The 16,687-nt window shown below is 45.1% G+C and overlaps 1 protein-coding gene across 1 annotated transcript in view; it reads right to left on the bottom strand.

Annotated features, from left to right (window-relative positions):
• The window catches only part of RYR3 (ryanodine receptor 3), a 499,651-nt gene that overhangs the window by 9,113 nt on the left and 473,851 nt on the right, over positions 1-16,687 (bottom strand). The window contains exons 89-98 of the mRNA XM_032856920.1: positions 15,346-16,676; positions 13,243-13,301; positions 12,215-12,386; positions 11,090-11,176; positions 9,581-9,781; positions 6,549-6,679; positions 2,181-2,223; positions 1,580-1,707; positions 1,101-1,161; positions 656-802 (exon numbers count right to left, since the gene is read on the bottom strand). Coding sequence (XP_032712811.1) covers positions 656-802; positions 1,101-1,161; positions 1,580-1,707; positions 2,181-2,223; positions 6,549-6,679; positions 9,581-9,781; positions 11,090-11,176; positions 12,215-12,386; positions 13,243-13,301; positions 15,346-16,676 — 2,360 coding nt within the window. The remainder of the gene's footprint in view (positions 1-655; positions 803-1,100; positions 1,162-1,579; positions 1,708-2,180; positions 2,224-6,548; positions 6,680-9,580; positions 9,782-11,089; positions 11,177-12,214; positions 12,387-13,242; positions 13,302-15,345; positions 16,677-16,687) is intronic.

The following is a 16,687-nucleotide window of genomic DNA, read 5'->3' as shown; positions in this document are numbered from 1 at the left end:
CCTACAAGAAGGTTTACAGATGGGAGGGAACTCATGTATTATTTACGAAGTTGCGCTTAATGAGGAATGAAATGCTAAGGAGTTTGAATTTGTTGACAAAAGGAGCCATCAGAGGATTTTAACCAAGGGTTGCCCCTGACAACACTGCAGAAAACAGACTGGATATTGATGAGGCTGGACAGAACCATGTCTACGTAGACAGATAGAGGTACAGACGTGTGTGTGTGTGTGTGTGTCTCTAAGTGATTGCTTCTTAATCAGAACCATGTATCAGAGCACCCGAGGAGCTTCGAAATTGCATAGCTTGCTTACCAACCCCCAGGGAATGTATCAGATTCGTGGAGGAAAGAGTAAACCAGAAAAAGTCTCCAGAGCAATTCTGATATGTCCATCACCTCCTTCCCCCCACCACCCCGCCTTTCTCCTGGCTGATCTAAGTGCTGAGGGTTTCTACACCAAGGTCTTACATCTCTTCAGTGATGGCTGCAGTTCTGCAGTAACGATCTACCAGTTCACGTGTTTGGCCAAGAAGTGTGGACCACACACCATGACACACACCTTCCTGGCATACACCAGTATACCACCTGCTGTTGACTTTCTTTCCCCCGACCCACATCTAGGCCTCTCCTGTTCTGCCCAGTATAGACCCCAGTACCTGCTTGCCGTTGTGAGTTACAGATGACAGAATAGTCCTCAGCGTCTTGAAGCCCATCGCGATGTCCAGCAGATGAGCAGCAAAGAAGAAGTTGTTGTAGTGGCCCAGGACTGACATGGTGGTATACCAGGCCAGGTAGAGAAAGGACTGTGCAGAAAGGACCGAGAGGCAATTGAGCAACCTTTCAAGCATTTGTGCCTCCTGATGGCCCATGAAACCATTTTTGTTCCTAGATGCTGAGGTGCTGTGACTGGCCGGAGAACTGCCCAGTGAAAGCCCACCTGCCTTCCGCACTACTGTTCCCCCGGCACCGGGAAGGGCATCCACCTTTGACAAGCCAGCGCTGAGTCTTCTTGGCACCCACCCTAGCGTGTGGCCCTGCAGCATCCCATGACACCCCTGACCCCGTGGTGCAGGATCTTGTTTTTCTGGGAGCCGTACTCACATTGTCAGTAAAAACAACTCCCAGCTTCCAGACATGGTACTTCATGTCAACGGAACTCAGCCTGAAGGGGAACAAAAGCCTTTTAAAACTTATAAATGTCAGACTTTGGTTAAGTGTTTAATAAGGGGAAAAATTAAGTTTTTTTCTCTCGGGTTTAATAATCTAAACACAGCTCTGAGCTTTATCAGGTTGTATGTGGTGTTCCCCAGGAGACTGAGGATGGCTGAATCATGCATCTTGAAATTTTAATTAGTCTTTCTCTTTCAGCTCGAACAGGCATAAAAGCTGGGAGGTCTTTAAGGTTTTTGAGGCTGCGTTCTCCCAGGATGTCAGAAGCTAGAAGAAAACACCTAAGCCAGAGAAGAGCCTGAGCACCCACGGGCGTGCTGTGGTCCCTCCCTCTGGCACACAGAGGAGAACTGGAAAAACAAAGGATCCCCTTGGGCCAGACTTGGGATTTGAACTCCTAAGCTCTATACCATGACACCAGAGAGGCCGCCTCTGCTTTGCTCTCTTCGACTGGGCTGAAATCCAGGGCATTTTTGTCCAAACCCAGGAGTTCCGCAATGCGTTCTGCTCCATAGAGGTCACCGTACTTGTTGATCACCTGGAGAAAGAGGGCGACAGGGCAGCCCGGGCTGCACATCACCAGGCCGTCGCCAGCCCTGAGGCTTCAGAGCTTCCCCATGCTTCGGGCTCTTTCAGGGGTTGATGAAGACAGGACTCAAAATGCAACAGGAAAATGCAACAGGAAAAAATAACCCCGGGAGAAAACAGGAATGAAAGAGACCAAGTGAAAACCACTCTTCAAGCTGATATCTATTTGGAGGAGAGAAGAAAACTAGTACGTACAAAGTAGTGATTGTGTTAAGCAGTTTAGGGCAGGGAGTATAAGAATGGAGCCAAAACCTACATATGTTCATACAAAAAAACCTTCTGTGACTTACTCTGTTCAAGATACCATCCTAAAAGCAACAGCAAATTTATTCATGTTTGTGTATGTAGAACTTAAAAAAAAAACAAAACTCCCATTTCTTTGGTGGTCATGGAAACCAGTCCCCACCAACTGACAAGGCATACCTTTCTCTTAACAAACTTGTCCCAGTAGTTATTAGGAAAAGATCTGAAAAAGAAAATGAAAAGGGGAGGTTCTTAACATCAAGGCAAACATATCAAGGAGCTGTGAGATCTGTGTCTGGATCTAGGATCTCCTTGGGTTTTGTCCTGCTCGTTCAAGAATTCAGACTGATTGAAGCTCCGAGTCACCACAGTTCTAACTGATCTATGGTTTTGCTTCTTTGTGTTGACTTCTGAAACACCTGGAGAGCCACTCTGCATTTTCTGCCTCAGAAATATGATAAAGAGCCAGGATTTGTGATGGCAGACTAGACAGAAGCAAGGAGAGGTTTCTTGATCCCAGTATAACTAGAAACAAAACCCTATAGGGAAACACATGCATTCGGGCTTCATTCATGGAATACTTAACTTTATGTTGGTCCCTGGGGTAGGTGAGAGGGACACAGTGGTGGGAAGTGCAGACAAGGTTCCTAACTTGATGTTTCTGGTATGGGAATCCCTTTAGTTCATGTATGTGCGGTTTTTCTTAACCACAGTGCTCTTCCGCTCTATTCTCCATCTCCATATAACCCCTGCGGGGTCTGCTTTTCTCAGGGAATTAGATCCCTCTGTCTTTCAGAGGTAGTTCCCTTTATCATACCATCCCTAACTCCCCAGAGGAATGTCTTTCTTCAGCCTAGTAACTTATACCAGCTCACTGCAAAGGGTTTGTAATTGTTAAAGTCCAGGAGGAACTGTCACTTTCAGGTATGTTCGCAAAAACCATTTAAGATATTTTTTTCCTGGGGCACCTGGGTGGCTCAGTTGGGTAAGCACCTGACACTTGATTTCAGATCAGGTCCTGATCTCAGGGTCATGACATGGAGGCCCAAATGGGGCTCTATGCTCAGCAGGGAGCCTGTTTGGGATTCTCTCTCTCCCTCTGCAGCTCCCCACCTTGCATGCTTCCTTCCTTCTTCTTCTTTTTTTTTTTTTTTTTGTTTAAGATTGTATTTATTTATTTGATTGACAGAGATCACAAGTAGGCAGAGAGGCAGGCAGAGAGAGATAGGGGGAAGCAGGCTCCCTGCAGAGCAGAGAGCCTGAGGCAGGGCTCCATTCCAGGACCCTGAGATCATGACCTGAGCTGAAGGCAGAGGCTTTAACCCACTGAGCCACCCAGGTGCCCCAACTTCCTTTCTAATTAAAAAAATTTTTTTTTTCTCCATTTCACAATGATTGATCTTCCCTGGGAGAGATCCTTGTGAGTCCAGACTGTAGCCAAGGAACCTCTGGCCATCGGTGCATGTATTTTTAGTTCTGTTTTCCTTAATTTGAGTCCATTCTTCCTGACTCTGGAACATAGCAGTCTCCTATTCTATAAAGACCACCCAAGCTGGTGATAAGGAAGTGAGAACTTCCCTCTGCTCATGGACCCCTCAGAAGAATAACCGTCAGCAAATGTCACTCCCCTCCTCCCCACCAACACGCTGACAATCTTTAAAAAAATTTTCTTGCAGGGACGGGGGAGGGGGTAAGCTAAAGCAATTTCTTTGTTTCAAACATCCAAATGTCACTTCAAAGCAAAAACAAGTGCTGAGTTTACAGAGTAAAATGGTAATAGATTTTATCTCTGGAGGCATGGAAAGGATTGTTTTGATTTTCTTCTTTGTACATTTTTCTACTTGATTTTTTTCATGTATTACAGTTAGAACCTAAAACAAACAAAGCAAATAAAAAAAAAAAAAAAACAACAATCCAGGCTTCCTCTGCACTAAAATCTCCTTTTTCTTAAATCCCTTATACAAAGGGTCTATAACGTACAACTCAGCCTTGGTCACATTTTGTCCTAAGTGGAAAATTCCATAAGTGATGCCACAGGGCCACTTACTCAAGGTTCCAGGCAAGACCATTTCACAGGCATGATCTCACCTTGGTCTGAGTATTCTTGTCCCCTGACTAGGTATGTAAGCTCCTTGAAGGTAGAAAACATAATTTTACTTGATAATAATCCTTAAAGTGTGAGGGTAGACAACAGAACCTCCGGAATGGAAATGTATCAATAAGCAATACTTCTATATATCTAAGCTCAACCTCTTTAAAAATGAAGGAGAGGCACAGTGAGATGCTATTACACACCTACCAAATTAGAACAATTATCTGAGTATCTTAACAAGTGTGGCAAAGAGGCAAAGGAGCAGGAACTCTCACAGAGGGATGGCTGGAATGTAAATCAAGACAAACATTTGTATCTCCTACTATTAAACAAATTCCTTTCCTGGTCTCTATTCTAGAGAAACTCTTTTACTGGAGCCTTAGGTATAAAAGTGCTCATTGTCCCACTGTTTCTAAGAGCCAGAAAGTAGAAACAGTTGAAAATGAATAAATACAGGACATATATATGATAAATACTCATATAATGAAAAATGCCACAGTTTTGAGAATGACCAAACTATGGCCATACACATCAACATGGGTGAGTTCCCAGATGCAGTGTTGAACAAAAGTAATGCATATAGCAGAATTCCATTTACACAAAGTTCAGAAATAGTCAAAGTGAAAGAACGCTTCTAGGGACACATACCTAAGCAGTAAACTATATACTAAAGGAAAAGAATGAATATCACTAAAGCCAGGAGAGTAGTTAAGTGGGGGTTTGGGAGGTTATGATCAGCGAGAGATCAGGGAGAACGTTTGGGATTTGGATGCTATGAGCAAGGTTCCATTTTTAAAACTTAGTAGTTCATTATTGTACTTTAAGATATATATTTTATATTTTCTTAATATGTGTATTTAACAATATAAAAAAAAAGACAGCTCTTTTTGATATGTAGTTAGCTATAAAAAGTAGGTTACTGGGAAGGACTACATGTGCTATGATGCCGTTATTGTGGGAAATAAAAGATCCATCTATCTAAAAATTTTAAAACCTATTTATGCATTTCTCTATTCATAGACATTTAAACCACTTCAAGTAAAAAAATAGCAAATATCCTTGTTGGAACGTTTTAGTGTACTTATCTCATTAACCCCTTAGATACTTATATTTCTAGTTACTAAACTGCCTTTTTATTGGGACTTTTAGGCCATATCACCTGTATCACATATATAAGCATTACTGATAATTGCAGAAAGCTGATCAAAGAATCACATTATTTAATAGTATCCAAAATTTCTGTGATATGATGACAAAATATAAGAAACCCTGCTTAGTATTTTTCCTTATTTGAGGGGATTGGTAAGGACCTGCAGTGGCGGACAGGCTTTTGATCTGCAAGCTCACTGCCCCACCCCACATCTTCCTGTTCTAGAGACTATTTTAAAGAGCTCCGTTGTGACTTTATAGAGCTGCCTCCCTCCTGACCTGCCTGACCATCTCTGGATCAGGAGCAATTTTCTTCCCCCAGGGGTCAGGGTGGTTGTTTGCAAACATGCACAGTTTAATTGGCGCAGCTAAGAGTTTCAACATAGTCACTTCTGTTTACATATCTAGCCCCGTATCTCTTCTCTTTCAGCACACTGGTCTACCTGGAAACTCCCACTCTCCCAGGTGTGAACATACAAGTGCTCCCTTTGCTAATGATGATGGCCATTTTTTGAACAGGTAGACAAAGGGAATGACAAACAGCTGGGTGCCTACCACGCACCAGGCACAGTTACCAGGCATGTAACATACATTCATTGGTCCTCCCAGACTTCAGGAGGTGGTGTTCTCATGCCTCTATTAATGAGAAGGAACTCAAGGCTCAGTAGGCTTCATTACCTTGCCCCTTTCACAGACAACTAAGTGACAGAGCTGACCTCTATCTGGGGGATCAGTGCTCTTTCCCACCACCGTACTAATTACAACAAAGCAGGCTTCGTGCCAGAGGTGGTAGCATCCCTCCCTACCCCGCCCCACTCCGATGGCCCTATTTTAAGTGCCCAAGGGACTGCCTACCAAGTGATAATGGCAGGAGTTCTATTACCAAACAGGCCACTTGTCTGAGAAGACTTCAGTGGTGGTGCTGTCCTCGAACTGCTGTGCCATATGGGAGCTCTGGAGAAGCTGAGCAGATGATCTCAGAACCCCCGGGCCAGGGAAATATTCTGTATGACTTGAACACGGAAAACTAAATCATACTGTCTTGGACCATCTGGTCTTAATTAAATATGCTCAGCACTCCCTGATCACATCTTCTGTCCCCCATTAAATGCATAGAGACATACACAAGGGTTTGAGGGGGAACAGGCTATTTTACTAGGAAGGCAGTGGAGAAAAAAAGTCCTAGAAAACCCCTCCCCCCAAAAAGCTTTCTATTAATCAGTCTCTAAGGCTGCTTAAGAACATTTCATTCTATTTACACTACAGATCCTTTTCCTTTTCAGGTTGGAGGGGAGGGAGAAACTTACGGTGTGTTGATTACCAGGCGGTCCCACTGCCCCTTGATGTCATCTTCAGATGGCTGTTCAGTGATATATAGGCCATCAAACTCCAGCTTCCTGGCAATTTCTTTTTCCCTTTTGAATACCACCAGAGGGACCTAAGAGTGGGAAGACACTGGTTACTAGAGAAGGCTTTCAGATGACAGCACCCTCTCCTAAGAATTCCCCACAAATTAGTCTTTCCAACTTCAGGGCGGTGATCTCTCTTTCTCTCACCCTCTCTCTCTTAAGTTTATATTTTTTAGTTAGTAATCTCTATGCCCAACCTGGGGCTTGAACTCATGATGCTGAGATCAGGAGCCACATGCTCCTCTGACTGAGCCAGCTGGGTGTGCCTGAGGCAGTAATTTCTTTGCAGTAGGATTCTTTGGGTGCCTTGCTGTAGATCTAAAGTCAAATAAATCTCTTCTCACTCCTTTGGCTAATATGCCTCCCTCTCCAATAAGCTGTTTCATTTGGGCCACCCTTCAAGCTTTGTATTAAATAGCTGATAGTAATACAAACCAGACTCCTTGACCCATCCTGGGGAGAAGGCCATATTTAGACCAGTCCCTAGGCCAAATGAGTTAGGTCCTCTAGGATTCCTAGACTGTAGTCGAACCAAGATTTAGAAAGAAAATGAACTGTTCTAGAGTGAATTGGTCAGCCACAGAAATACCATGGCATATTCCAGCCCCCTTCAATGGCTATAGTCATATTCATGTCATGGTACTGATGTTTGGTTGATGAAACATGGTTTGCTAGCTAGGAGGAGAGGATTCACTGGGCTCTGTACGCTCTTTCAGTATTGAAGTCTTCTTCCTGAGAGCAGCATATTTACTGGTTCCTGACTATCACTCCCCATTCTCTTCCAGTTGTCACTGTCATTTTAGCCTAGAGATGGTGGCATGGCTCTGATGACCTAACAGCAAAAAGGTACACAGAGAAGGAGGGGAAAGTAATCTCCTTGCTCCAACTATCACCAAACTCACATGCTTCAAACAAGGGACAAAGTTAGTGAGGTCAGAGGAGACTACTAAAATCCCAGGAAGTCAGTAGCCAGCACTCCTCTAGCCAGGAGAGCTTAATGGCAGACAGAGCCGGGGCCTGTCACGTGGCTGGAAATCCACTGGGTACATGGCAACATCCCTCAGGGCTGGGTCTCCAAACAGTTTCTTCCAGTAACTCTTTCTTAAAGCTCATGATATCCATAGGCCCCACACTATTTCTTAATTTCCAAGAAAAAAAGGACAAAATTTAGATAATCATTTGTGAAGTTACTTCTTGCCCTTTTTTTCTTTAAAATGACAAAACACCACCAAGAAGATAAAAGACTAATGACAGGAAGATGGCAAAGGCTAATAATAGGCATTTGCACACTGCAAGGAATCAATGATTGCTCCTCACTAATGGATGATGTAGGAGGGAAAGCAAAGGTAAAGCCACTCTGACTAAGGTCTGCTGTACTCGGAGAAGATTCTGAATAATAATAATAATAATACTACCAAGGACTGGAGCAGTACTCATCTCTGGGATTCGAAGCATTCCCCCTTCAATCTTCTAAGGGTTTATACACTCTTGTTAGGAGGACCTCCATGTCTTTATTCCCAAGGTAGTGTTTACCTTCTGTTTCTCTAGGTAGCCGGTGTATCTGTACTGAAGCCAACAAGCCAATAAGCGAACAAGTCCAGGATGCCAGACTAAGGAAAACCACCAACATGCTCTCGTGGTTACGATGTTTGGGATTCTGAGTCCCGTTACACACAGTAATTCATTTAACACTTCCAGCAACTTTTAGGAGTTGGTGTTATGATTATAGCACTCATTTTTACAGATGAGGAATCAGAGGAACGGGGAGGTTAGTGGCAGAGCTAGGAGTCCCACCCAGGCAGCGTCGCTCTGGACTCTGTGCTTTCATCATTACAAAGGAGTCCTTAGCATGGGTCAGGGCACGTGGTCCCCCCAGTGGGGTAGCTAGACTTCCCGCAGGATACTCTAGTTCACCGGGGGAAGTGACGGCCACAAGGATAGGAATACATGTTGTGGACTCTTCCCAGGGAGAAGATGGCGCGGTGTATGGCCAAGGAAACTTCCAATCAAGAGAAGAAAAAAAAGTAATGAGAAAAAAGATGTGGTCTAGTAGCAGCAGAACTGGATTTAGAACACCAAAAATAGAATAGAGGGCTTCATACAAATATATGAAGATTCCTAAAACTGTAGTGGTTTGTGAAGACGGCCCCAGTGAACTAAGTCTCCTGATATTCATGCCCTTGTGTGCCGCCCCCCTCTACACCCCCTTTGCAGCAATGAGTCTGGGCTGCCCCTGTGACTCAGAGATGCCCTGAGTCTTCACAGAGAGCCCTGGCTGAGCCCAGCCTTCCAGCTGTTTGTTCCCTTGCCAACGTTCCAGGCACGAGAGAATGCCGTCCTGGACAGTCCAGCCCAGCTGAACTGACAGATGGTGGCTGACATGGCTGCCTTCACGCAGAGCGGAGGGACTGCTCAGATGTGCCCAGTCAAGCCAGAGAATGAAAATGATTGTCGTTTTAAGCCACTAAGTTTTGGGGAGCAATCTGTTACAGAGCACTAGGTAACTGAAATGGTAATTCATCAGTAAGTTTTCGTCTGCTATCTTGAGTAGTTGAAACCTAACACTTCAAAGGTGAAAAGCATTTCTGTAAAAATTCTAACTGAAGTTCACAGATCAGAAGCAGCTCTCATTACTAGCTCCATGTGTGACTTAGCCTGGCGATGCTAGTTCCACGAAACTCAACAGGAAGTGCCTGAAAAGGGACTCCCAGAGCAAGGCTTCTCAAATGGGTGTGAACACAGATCCCCCAGGAGGCATGCTGAGTTGCAGATTCTAAAAGGCTCCAGGTGTGGCCAGAGTCTGCAGTTCTCAGCCACTCCATGAGCCCCAGCCCACCAGCACAGTCCTGGAGAACAAAGGCCTGGCTGGGTTCGAAATGATGTGTCTTCCCCAAGGAGTCTGGCTAGATTCAGAGCGGCCTATGACTCACCTTCAGGCAGTAATAGCCCACCACACAGACCAAAGAGATGACGGTGTGGATAATGGCCAAGGCCCGCAATGCGGGTGCCATGTACCCAGTGCTCTCCTGCAGGACAAAGAACACCATCGCTTCTTCCTCTTCCTCATCGGTAAAGGAATTCCACAGGTTTGCAACATCTTCCGTCTCTTCTTCTACAGGTTCCTCGGTGACCTGGCCCAAGACACACACTCTCTTATCAACATCAGAGAGGGCCTCTGCCACTGGCTCTCCCCCATCATTTAGCATGCTAGCACCTGCTGCACAGACTAGGGACGCAGCATTACCTGCTGAGAGAATGAGCTTTTATGGAACTTCTTCCTAGGAATCTCCAGTATTTCTCTTAACTACGAACAAAATTTTTAAGAGACAAAGACGATCTCTCCAAAAAAAGAAAAAAAAATTCAAAGTAAGGAACGCTGTACTACCTATGTGAGGATCCCTAGGCCATGGAAGGTAATTTCTGAAATACAATGGCCTGGGAGGAGGCTGAGACACCAACACACACATGTGCACGCACGTGTGCACACATGCACACACACACACACACACACACACACACACACACTCGACATCTTCCATTCTTTTTTAGACACCTTTGACATTCGTGGCTTCATCAGCCATCCGGACACAGGTGACGCCTAGATTTATGCCTATGAGGCTCTCCCCCTGTGAGGCTGTCGCCCTGGTTCCACCTCCCACGGGCTCTCTGTGCCTGGATCACTGTCTGCGGTCCCTTCAACCTCAGTAAGGGGAAAGCCAAGCTCTGCCACACCCCCCTGTGGACTTCTAGTTCTCCTCTCCAGGCAACAGAACGCCATTACTGTTCAACCTAGGGGAGGGCTGGTGTACATAAAAGTTGGCTTTAAAAAAGTTAGACTGATGGTTTTAGATAGAAAGGGAGAGAGGGAAAAGTTAGGACAGCCAGTTAACGACAATGTCAAGAATCCAGGACCTATCATTCATTAATTCATTCCACTGACATTTATTAGGTGCCTATGGTCTATGAGACCCATTTACCAATGTTCAAAATCTTTATTTATCCTGGTTAGTTCTTCTTTTCTCATATCCAAAAACAATCTGTGGTTAATTCTTCCCTCATAATGGTTCTAACCTATAGGCCAACGATAATGGCTTTCTCTTACCTTATCCTTTAAGGAAAGAACTATATTTATTACTCATTTTGAGATACATCACATTGTAGGGTCCAGCACACATGAAGTACCCAACACACATTTGGAGAGTTTATGACATAGTGACTAGGGTAAGCCTGAACTCTGGAAACAGTGCCGGAACTGGATTCCCAGGCAAGTGGTGTCGCCATTCTCTGTGCTGCTAAAAACCATATCCCTTTAGAAGCCAGTGTCTTAGAAATTTCCTTAGATGTTAGCATTTTTCTTCTAATTAAGAGCACACATTCTATTAGGATTTAAAAAAAAGAATACCGTCTATTTCGCAAATCCTCCCTGAATGTGGTATCACCTTATAAAAGAGTAGGATGAAGTTGATCGCGAAGGCTACAAACAGAGCGAGGAACCTCAGGTTGTAGAAATTCCTGGCCAGGTAATGCTGGAAAGGAAAGGACAGGCAGGAGTAGAAGAGCTTTAGAAGGGAAAGAGAACTTCCTTCCCTCAAACAGAAGACCTTGTCTGGTTAGAAATGTAGACAGAACAAGTCCTACTCATTGGTAACCCTGGACTTATGTTGTATTTGGGGAGGAACCAGGGACATTGATGAAAAAAAATTGCTGAGAATGATGCTTAAGGGAATCCTGCTCTGGGTTACCCCTCGGGGAACTAAATGTCTAAACGTGCCGCCCCAAAGGATTAAAATGCTGCTGTGAAGGGGTGTGTGTGTGTGTGTGTATCTGTGTGTGTATGTGAGCATTCCACGCAGAAATTACGAGTATTGAGGCCCACTGTAGAGCCCTGTAGCTCCCAGCCAGGAGGTGGCCAGTCTGTGGCCTAGAGTCCTTGTCCCTTTGTAAGTCTTTGTAAGTCCCTTTGTAAGCCTCTGCCTTTGTCTTCTCAAGGGGCAGTATTCCCACTGCCATCTTCCCCAGAAAATCCAGCCCTTGCGGACGGGAATGGTAGAAAGCTCTCAGGCTCTCTGTGGAGGGGGTGCTCCCCTTGGTGGTGTCCTGGCCATCAGCAACTATCCCTCACTGGGCAATGTGTCAGAGAAAGGACATCACGAGCTATGCTGAGAGCTGACTACATATGGAATAACTTTTGAGGAGGAATAGGAGAACCTAATATAACCACATTCTTTGTGCATCCCAGATGACCCAACTACTTCTGAACTTTGGACTACGATCCTCCATGTCTGCACATGACACAGGAAGAATCTTCTAGAAGGAGGTATCTGCACCCTGCTGTGGATAGCACAGGGCATTCCAGGCTGGGTGGGGGTGCTAGAGCACCTGGCTTTGCCCAAGTTACCCTCTTCTCCTTTTCCTCCCCCACACAAGGACCAGACAGATGAAGGAGAAGAGGAAGGAAGAGCAATGAGAAAGAGGAAGAAGTGTTAAGGACCAGAACGGTGAAATGGAATGTGGCCACTCGGCTGAGGTCTGAGCCAGGAGGAGGGCAGGGCGGGAGCGCTTACCAGTAACTTGGTCTGATAGATTTCCAGCCCTTTGAAGAAATTAGCCATGAAGGCTTCAGGCTTCTCGACTTTCTGGCCGCGCCGTCGCTTCTTCTTCTTTGTCACATCTGCCCACAGGGCCTCGGCCTGCTCTTCCTCTTTGGCCGTATCCTCTTTCTCCCCGTCTTCCAGGCTGCAGGAACAAGAGCCCCATCAGCACAGAAGGGCAGCGGGAGGCCTGGCCCAGAGAGGGAGACTAAATTAAAAAGAAATTTTGTCATTATTCCTGGAGCATCTGTATTACCCCATGGTGGCTGGACGCCAGCTCCACCCTTAATGAGCGATGCTGCTCTGAGGAGCTGTGGTCGTTGGGGGCCGTCCGTTGTAAATGTGCTTGTAGTCCTCTTCTGATAGGGGGATAAACAAAATTTTTTTTTCCCCTTCAGAAAAGTTGTCCTTGATTTTAAAGATTGCTGGAATTAGTAATAGTACCTATTCTTCTAAGCTTGTGGTCAGACTTGAAAGTGAGCCACCTAGGTGGCTCAGTCTGTTAAGTGGCCAACTCCTGATTTTAGCTCAGGTCGTGATCTCAGGCTTGTGAGATGGGGCCACACGTCATGCTCCACGCTCCATGGGGAGTCTGCTTGAGAGTCTTTCCCTCTCCCTTTGCCCCTCCCCCCCGATTTGTGCTCTCTAAAAACAAACCAAAAAAGACCTTAGCATAGACTGCAGCGTGTAATATGCATTCACTATACTAGAAAACACCACCACCACCATTATATGAAGTTGCTAAGTGTGGGTGTTCAATCATTTGTTTGGCCAGATTGAGAAGTTCTGCTCTTCTAGTGCCAGGACAAGGTTAACATGAGTAATGGAGTATGCTTATTGGATAGCTGGGGTAAAAAGAAGTATGTCCAGGGCCTGCATAGTACCTGTTTCTTGTAGTAACAGAGATCAAGATTTCTAGTTAGCACAGCAATACAACAGGAGATGTCATCTAGAACGACCTGCTGTAGGGTTGGAAGTAGCCAAAGCTACCAAGAACTTACTCTGTCTTCTCGGGCTCCACTTTCCCTTCTGCTTCATGTGCTGCTTTCATCTCAGCTGCCTGGACAAAAATAACAATCAGTCAAATTTTCCTCAACTTGAAGAGATCACGGTCTCTTCATATACAGCACTGGCCATTTTCATCTCCTTGTCACACATCCTCGTGGCTTTCTCTCTTCAGAATGCCTCTGCTTTCCTCAGGATCATGGGATGTAAGTGGATCAGCCACGAAAATGGTTTGCAATCCATTTCTCCAGAGAAAGGCCAATGCAAAGATTGCAAACTTAAAAACTCAGTTGCCCTGCTATTATTCAACTCCCAGAGAAAACTTGGGCTAGGACCCCACGGCACTGTCCCAACAGCCCACGGGGTCAGGGAGGGATGGGACCAATCCACAACCTGCTTCCACCAGACAGAATTCCTGCCTTGTCTTCAATTTTCTTACCTACTACCCCAATCCCTCTGACTGATGACCACTAATTTAATTAGAATAAAATTCAAGGTCCTCAGTGAGGTCTACAAGGCCTATGTGATCATGGCCTTTTTCTCCATCCTTCTCTTATACCACTTGACTTGTTACCTCCTACACCTAAACAGCCAGACCTCATTTTCTTTCCTGGCATATTCCAAATCCTTCCCTGCACCAAGATCTTTGCACAAGCCACTCTTCTCCCTGGAGTATGACTGCCCTGGTCTTTCCTGTGCCTGCCATACTTCAGGACTTGGTTCAGGTGACACATTTTCGGAAGTCTCTTGAACTATCCTATTCATAGTAGGGCCCATACTCATTTTGTAACACATGGCCTTGTTCATTTCTTTCAGCACGTGTCACAAATGGTTATTATCTTATTAATTTGCTGAGATCTAGTAAAGCAAAAGCATGTCTCTCTTGTTAACCAATGTATTTCCGTGGATCCTAGGAATACAGCAAGGTATGTATTAGGCCTTGAATGAGTCCCTATTATGTATCAAACTCTGTCTGGCACCTGGAGCTACATCAGGGAGCAAAACAGAGTAAATAAATTCATATCGCAAGAAGGCCTATGGTTCTGCTGCTTCCATCCCAGACTCTCCAAAATTAGGTGAGTGTTCCCTCCTCTGCATTTCCTTTACCTGGCATTTTTCCTTCTTAACATTCTTCATGCTTGTATGAACTTCTGCAATGGCTATTTTTCTTCCACTAAATTACAGGGACAATGCACTTCTCACTCACCACTATCTTCTCAGAGCCCCAAACAGTGGGAAGCACATATTAACTATTCAATAAATATTAATGAAGTGAATGAATAAAATTCGTCTTTGGTCTCTGATGTCTTTACAATCCTCTCCATATTCTCTTTGATGCTAGAATGATGCAGGGAGTTAGATGTTTCCATGGAGGGGAACACACAGAACTTTCCATGACCAAGGGGTTCTGGATTACTGTTATTCCCTTAATCTAGTCAACTGACTCAAAGCCCAAATTGGATAGTGAGTACATCTCAAGAAGGAAATGTTCCAAGCATAATGCTGGGTGAAATGATATCATCTGGACCACTTGGGACACTGGAGAAGAACGGTCTCAAAGGAAAGGTCTCCCCATACGCTTTCTAGGTTTCTCCCACTCTCTGAAAGTCTGCTTCATGCCACTTTGCTTTTCTTATGAAAGCCCCCCATCAGGACCTGTCCATGCTATCTGCAAGAAATCCAGAGAGGATTTTTACCTTTATGAAATGATAAATGCTTCTTTGTTTTATGCCATTTTGGCTGACGGAAGGTTTGATAGGAGCACTCTCATTTGGCTAGTGAAGGAAACCTCTCCCTGGTGTTCTGTGCTTTCTGTTCACTCACAGAACCCATGCATCACGAGAACTAACCTTCTGATGAAGTCTTGGAAGACCATCAGATTTGGCCTCCACAATGTAACCTGAAGATCGCTCAGCAGCTAGACTCCATGACAACCATCTGAGTGTTGCTCTTTCCCAGACATGGCAGAGAAGTGCAAGATCAGGGACAGAAGAGCTGGTAACTAATATAGTGTTGGCGCCTAGGGAGCCAGCATCAGAAGTGACTGCAAGTCTATTTCTGGGCATAGAGAAAAGATGACAGAAACGACTTGTGCTTACCTGTGCTTTCCTTTTCTTCCGGACAGTACTCTCTAGTGTAGGGGGTTCATCCTTGCCAATAATCTCAGAGAGGTCACCCAAACCCCCTTCAGGCCCATGCTTTAAGCCGCCTTCTTTCTTCGGGTGGAATCCAAAGAGATCTGACATAATATCTGCATCTCCCTTCTCACCCTTCACGAAGTGAATTAGTTCGGGTGGAACCCCTGGCTCAGTCACCTCTACCCGCTCAGCATCCAGAGCATCGTCATGGATACCAAACTGGGTGGGGTCAGGCATGTCACCCAGGATCTTGGTCACTCTGATGTTCTTTGCCCCTTCCACGAGCCCCCCTCCAAACACTGTGTTCCAGAGGATCTGGAAGATTCCTCCCAATATGGTGAAGAACAACCGGAAGAGCCCCACAAACAACATCCAGAAGAAAGAGAAGAACACCTTTACCAGCTCCTTCACGGTCATCTTTTTCACCTTCCTGTACTGCTTCCGGAGGTTCTTCAGGGTTGCCTTCTTCAGGAAGTTGGCAACGTTTCTCTTCACTGAGACACAGGCCATGGCAAACGCAGAGGCTGACTCGAAAGAATTGTCATCCTCCTCTTCACCCTCAATTTCTAACACATAAGATGAATCTTCATCTTCTTCCTCCTCCTCGTCGGGCCTCTCAGCTGAGTCAGATTCGGAGATCTGAGAGGCTAACTGCATTTCAAAGATGGTATCCTCACAGAAGTTCACAAACAGTTCCATCTTTTCTTGCTCTCCCCCTTCATTGACCACATCAAAGATGAACTGCCTCTTCGATTCCTTCACTTGGGGCTTCTCCCACTGAGTTCGACTGGATTCACTGATCTCGAAATAAACACGCTCAATTTTCTTGGCCCCGCCCATGATCTCAATTCGTCCCAGGTATGGTTCAAAGTAATTTAGTACACTTCCTGCTGGGTCCAACAGACACTTAAGGCGAGAATCATTTGGCATATGTTCGGAGAGATTGGTCAGTAACACTGCCACATTAAACCCTATGTCCTTGGCCGGCTCATGGAACCGGTCTACAAAATCAATGTAATTAAACATATCATTCTCATCAGCTTCTGCGCACGAAAGGAGAAAGTCAATCTCTGACTGTGTGTACTGTTTCTGCCCTTCCATGGCCTTTTGGAACTCTTTTTTAGAGATAATCCCTTTACCATCTGGGTCATATTCTTTGAAGGTGTCTGAGCTGGTTAGGTCTTTAAGTTTCAAGAACATGTCAAAGAATTTCAAGATCATTTCTACATTGGTAGATGATTCTACCAGTGTGTCAACCATCTGCTTGCCAATAGTTCCATTTACCACATTCCCTGTGAGGCAG

The sequence above is a fragment of the Lontra canadensis genome, unplaced genomic scaffold (genome assembly GCF_010015895.1).
Source record: "Lontra canadensis isolate GAN:19392208 unplaced genomic scaffold, GSC_riverotter_1.0 scaffold12, whole genome shotgun sequence".
NCBI lineage: Eukaryota > Metazoa > Chordata > Mammalia > Carnivora > Mustelidae > Lontra > Lontra canadensis.
The sequence above is the reverse complement of the archived record's forward strand: the minus strand, read 5'-3'. Positions and strand labels throughout refer to the sequence as shown.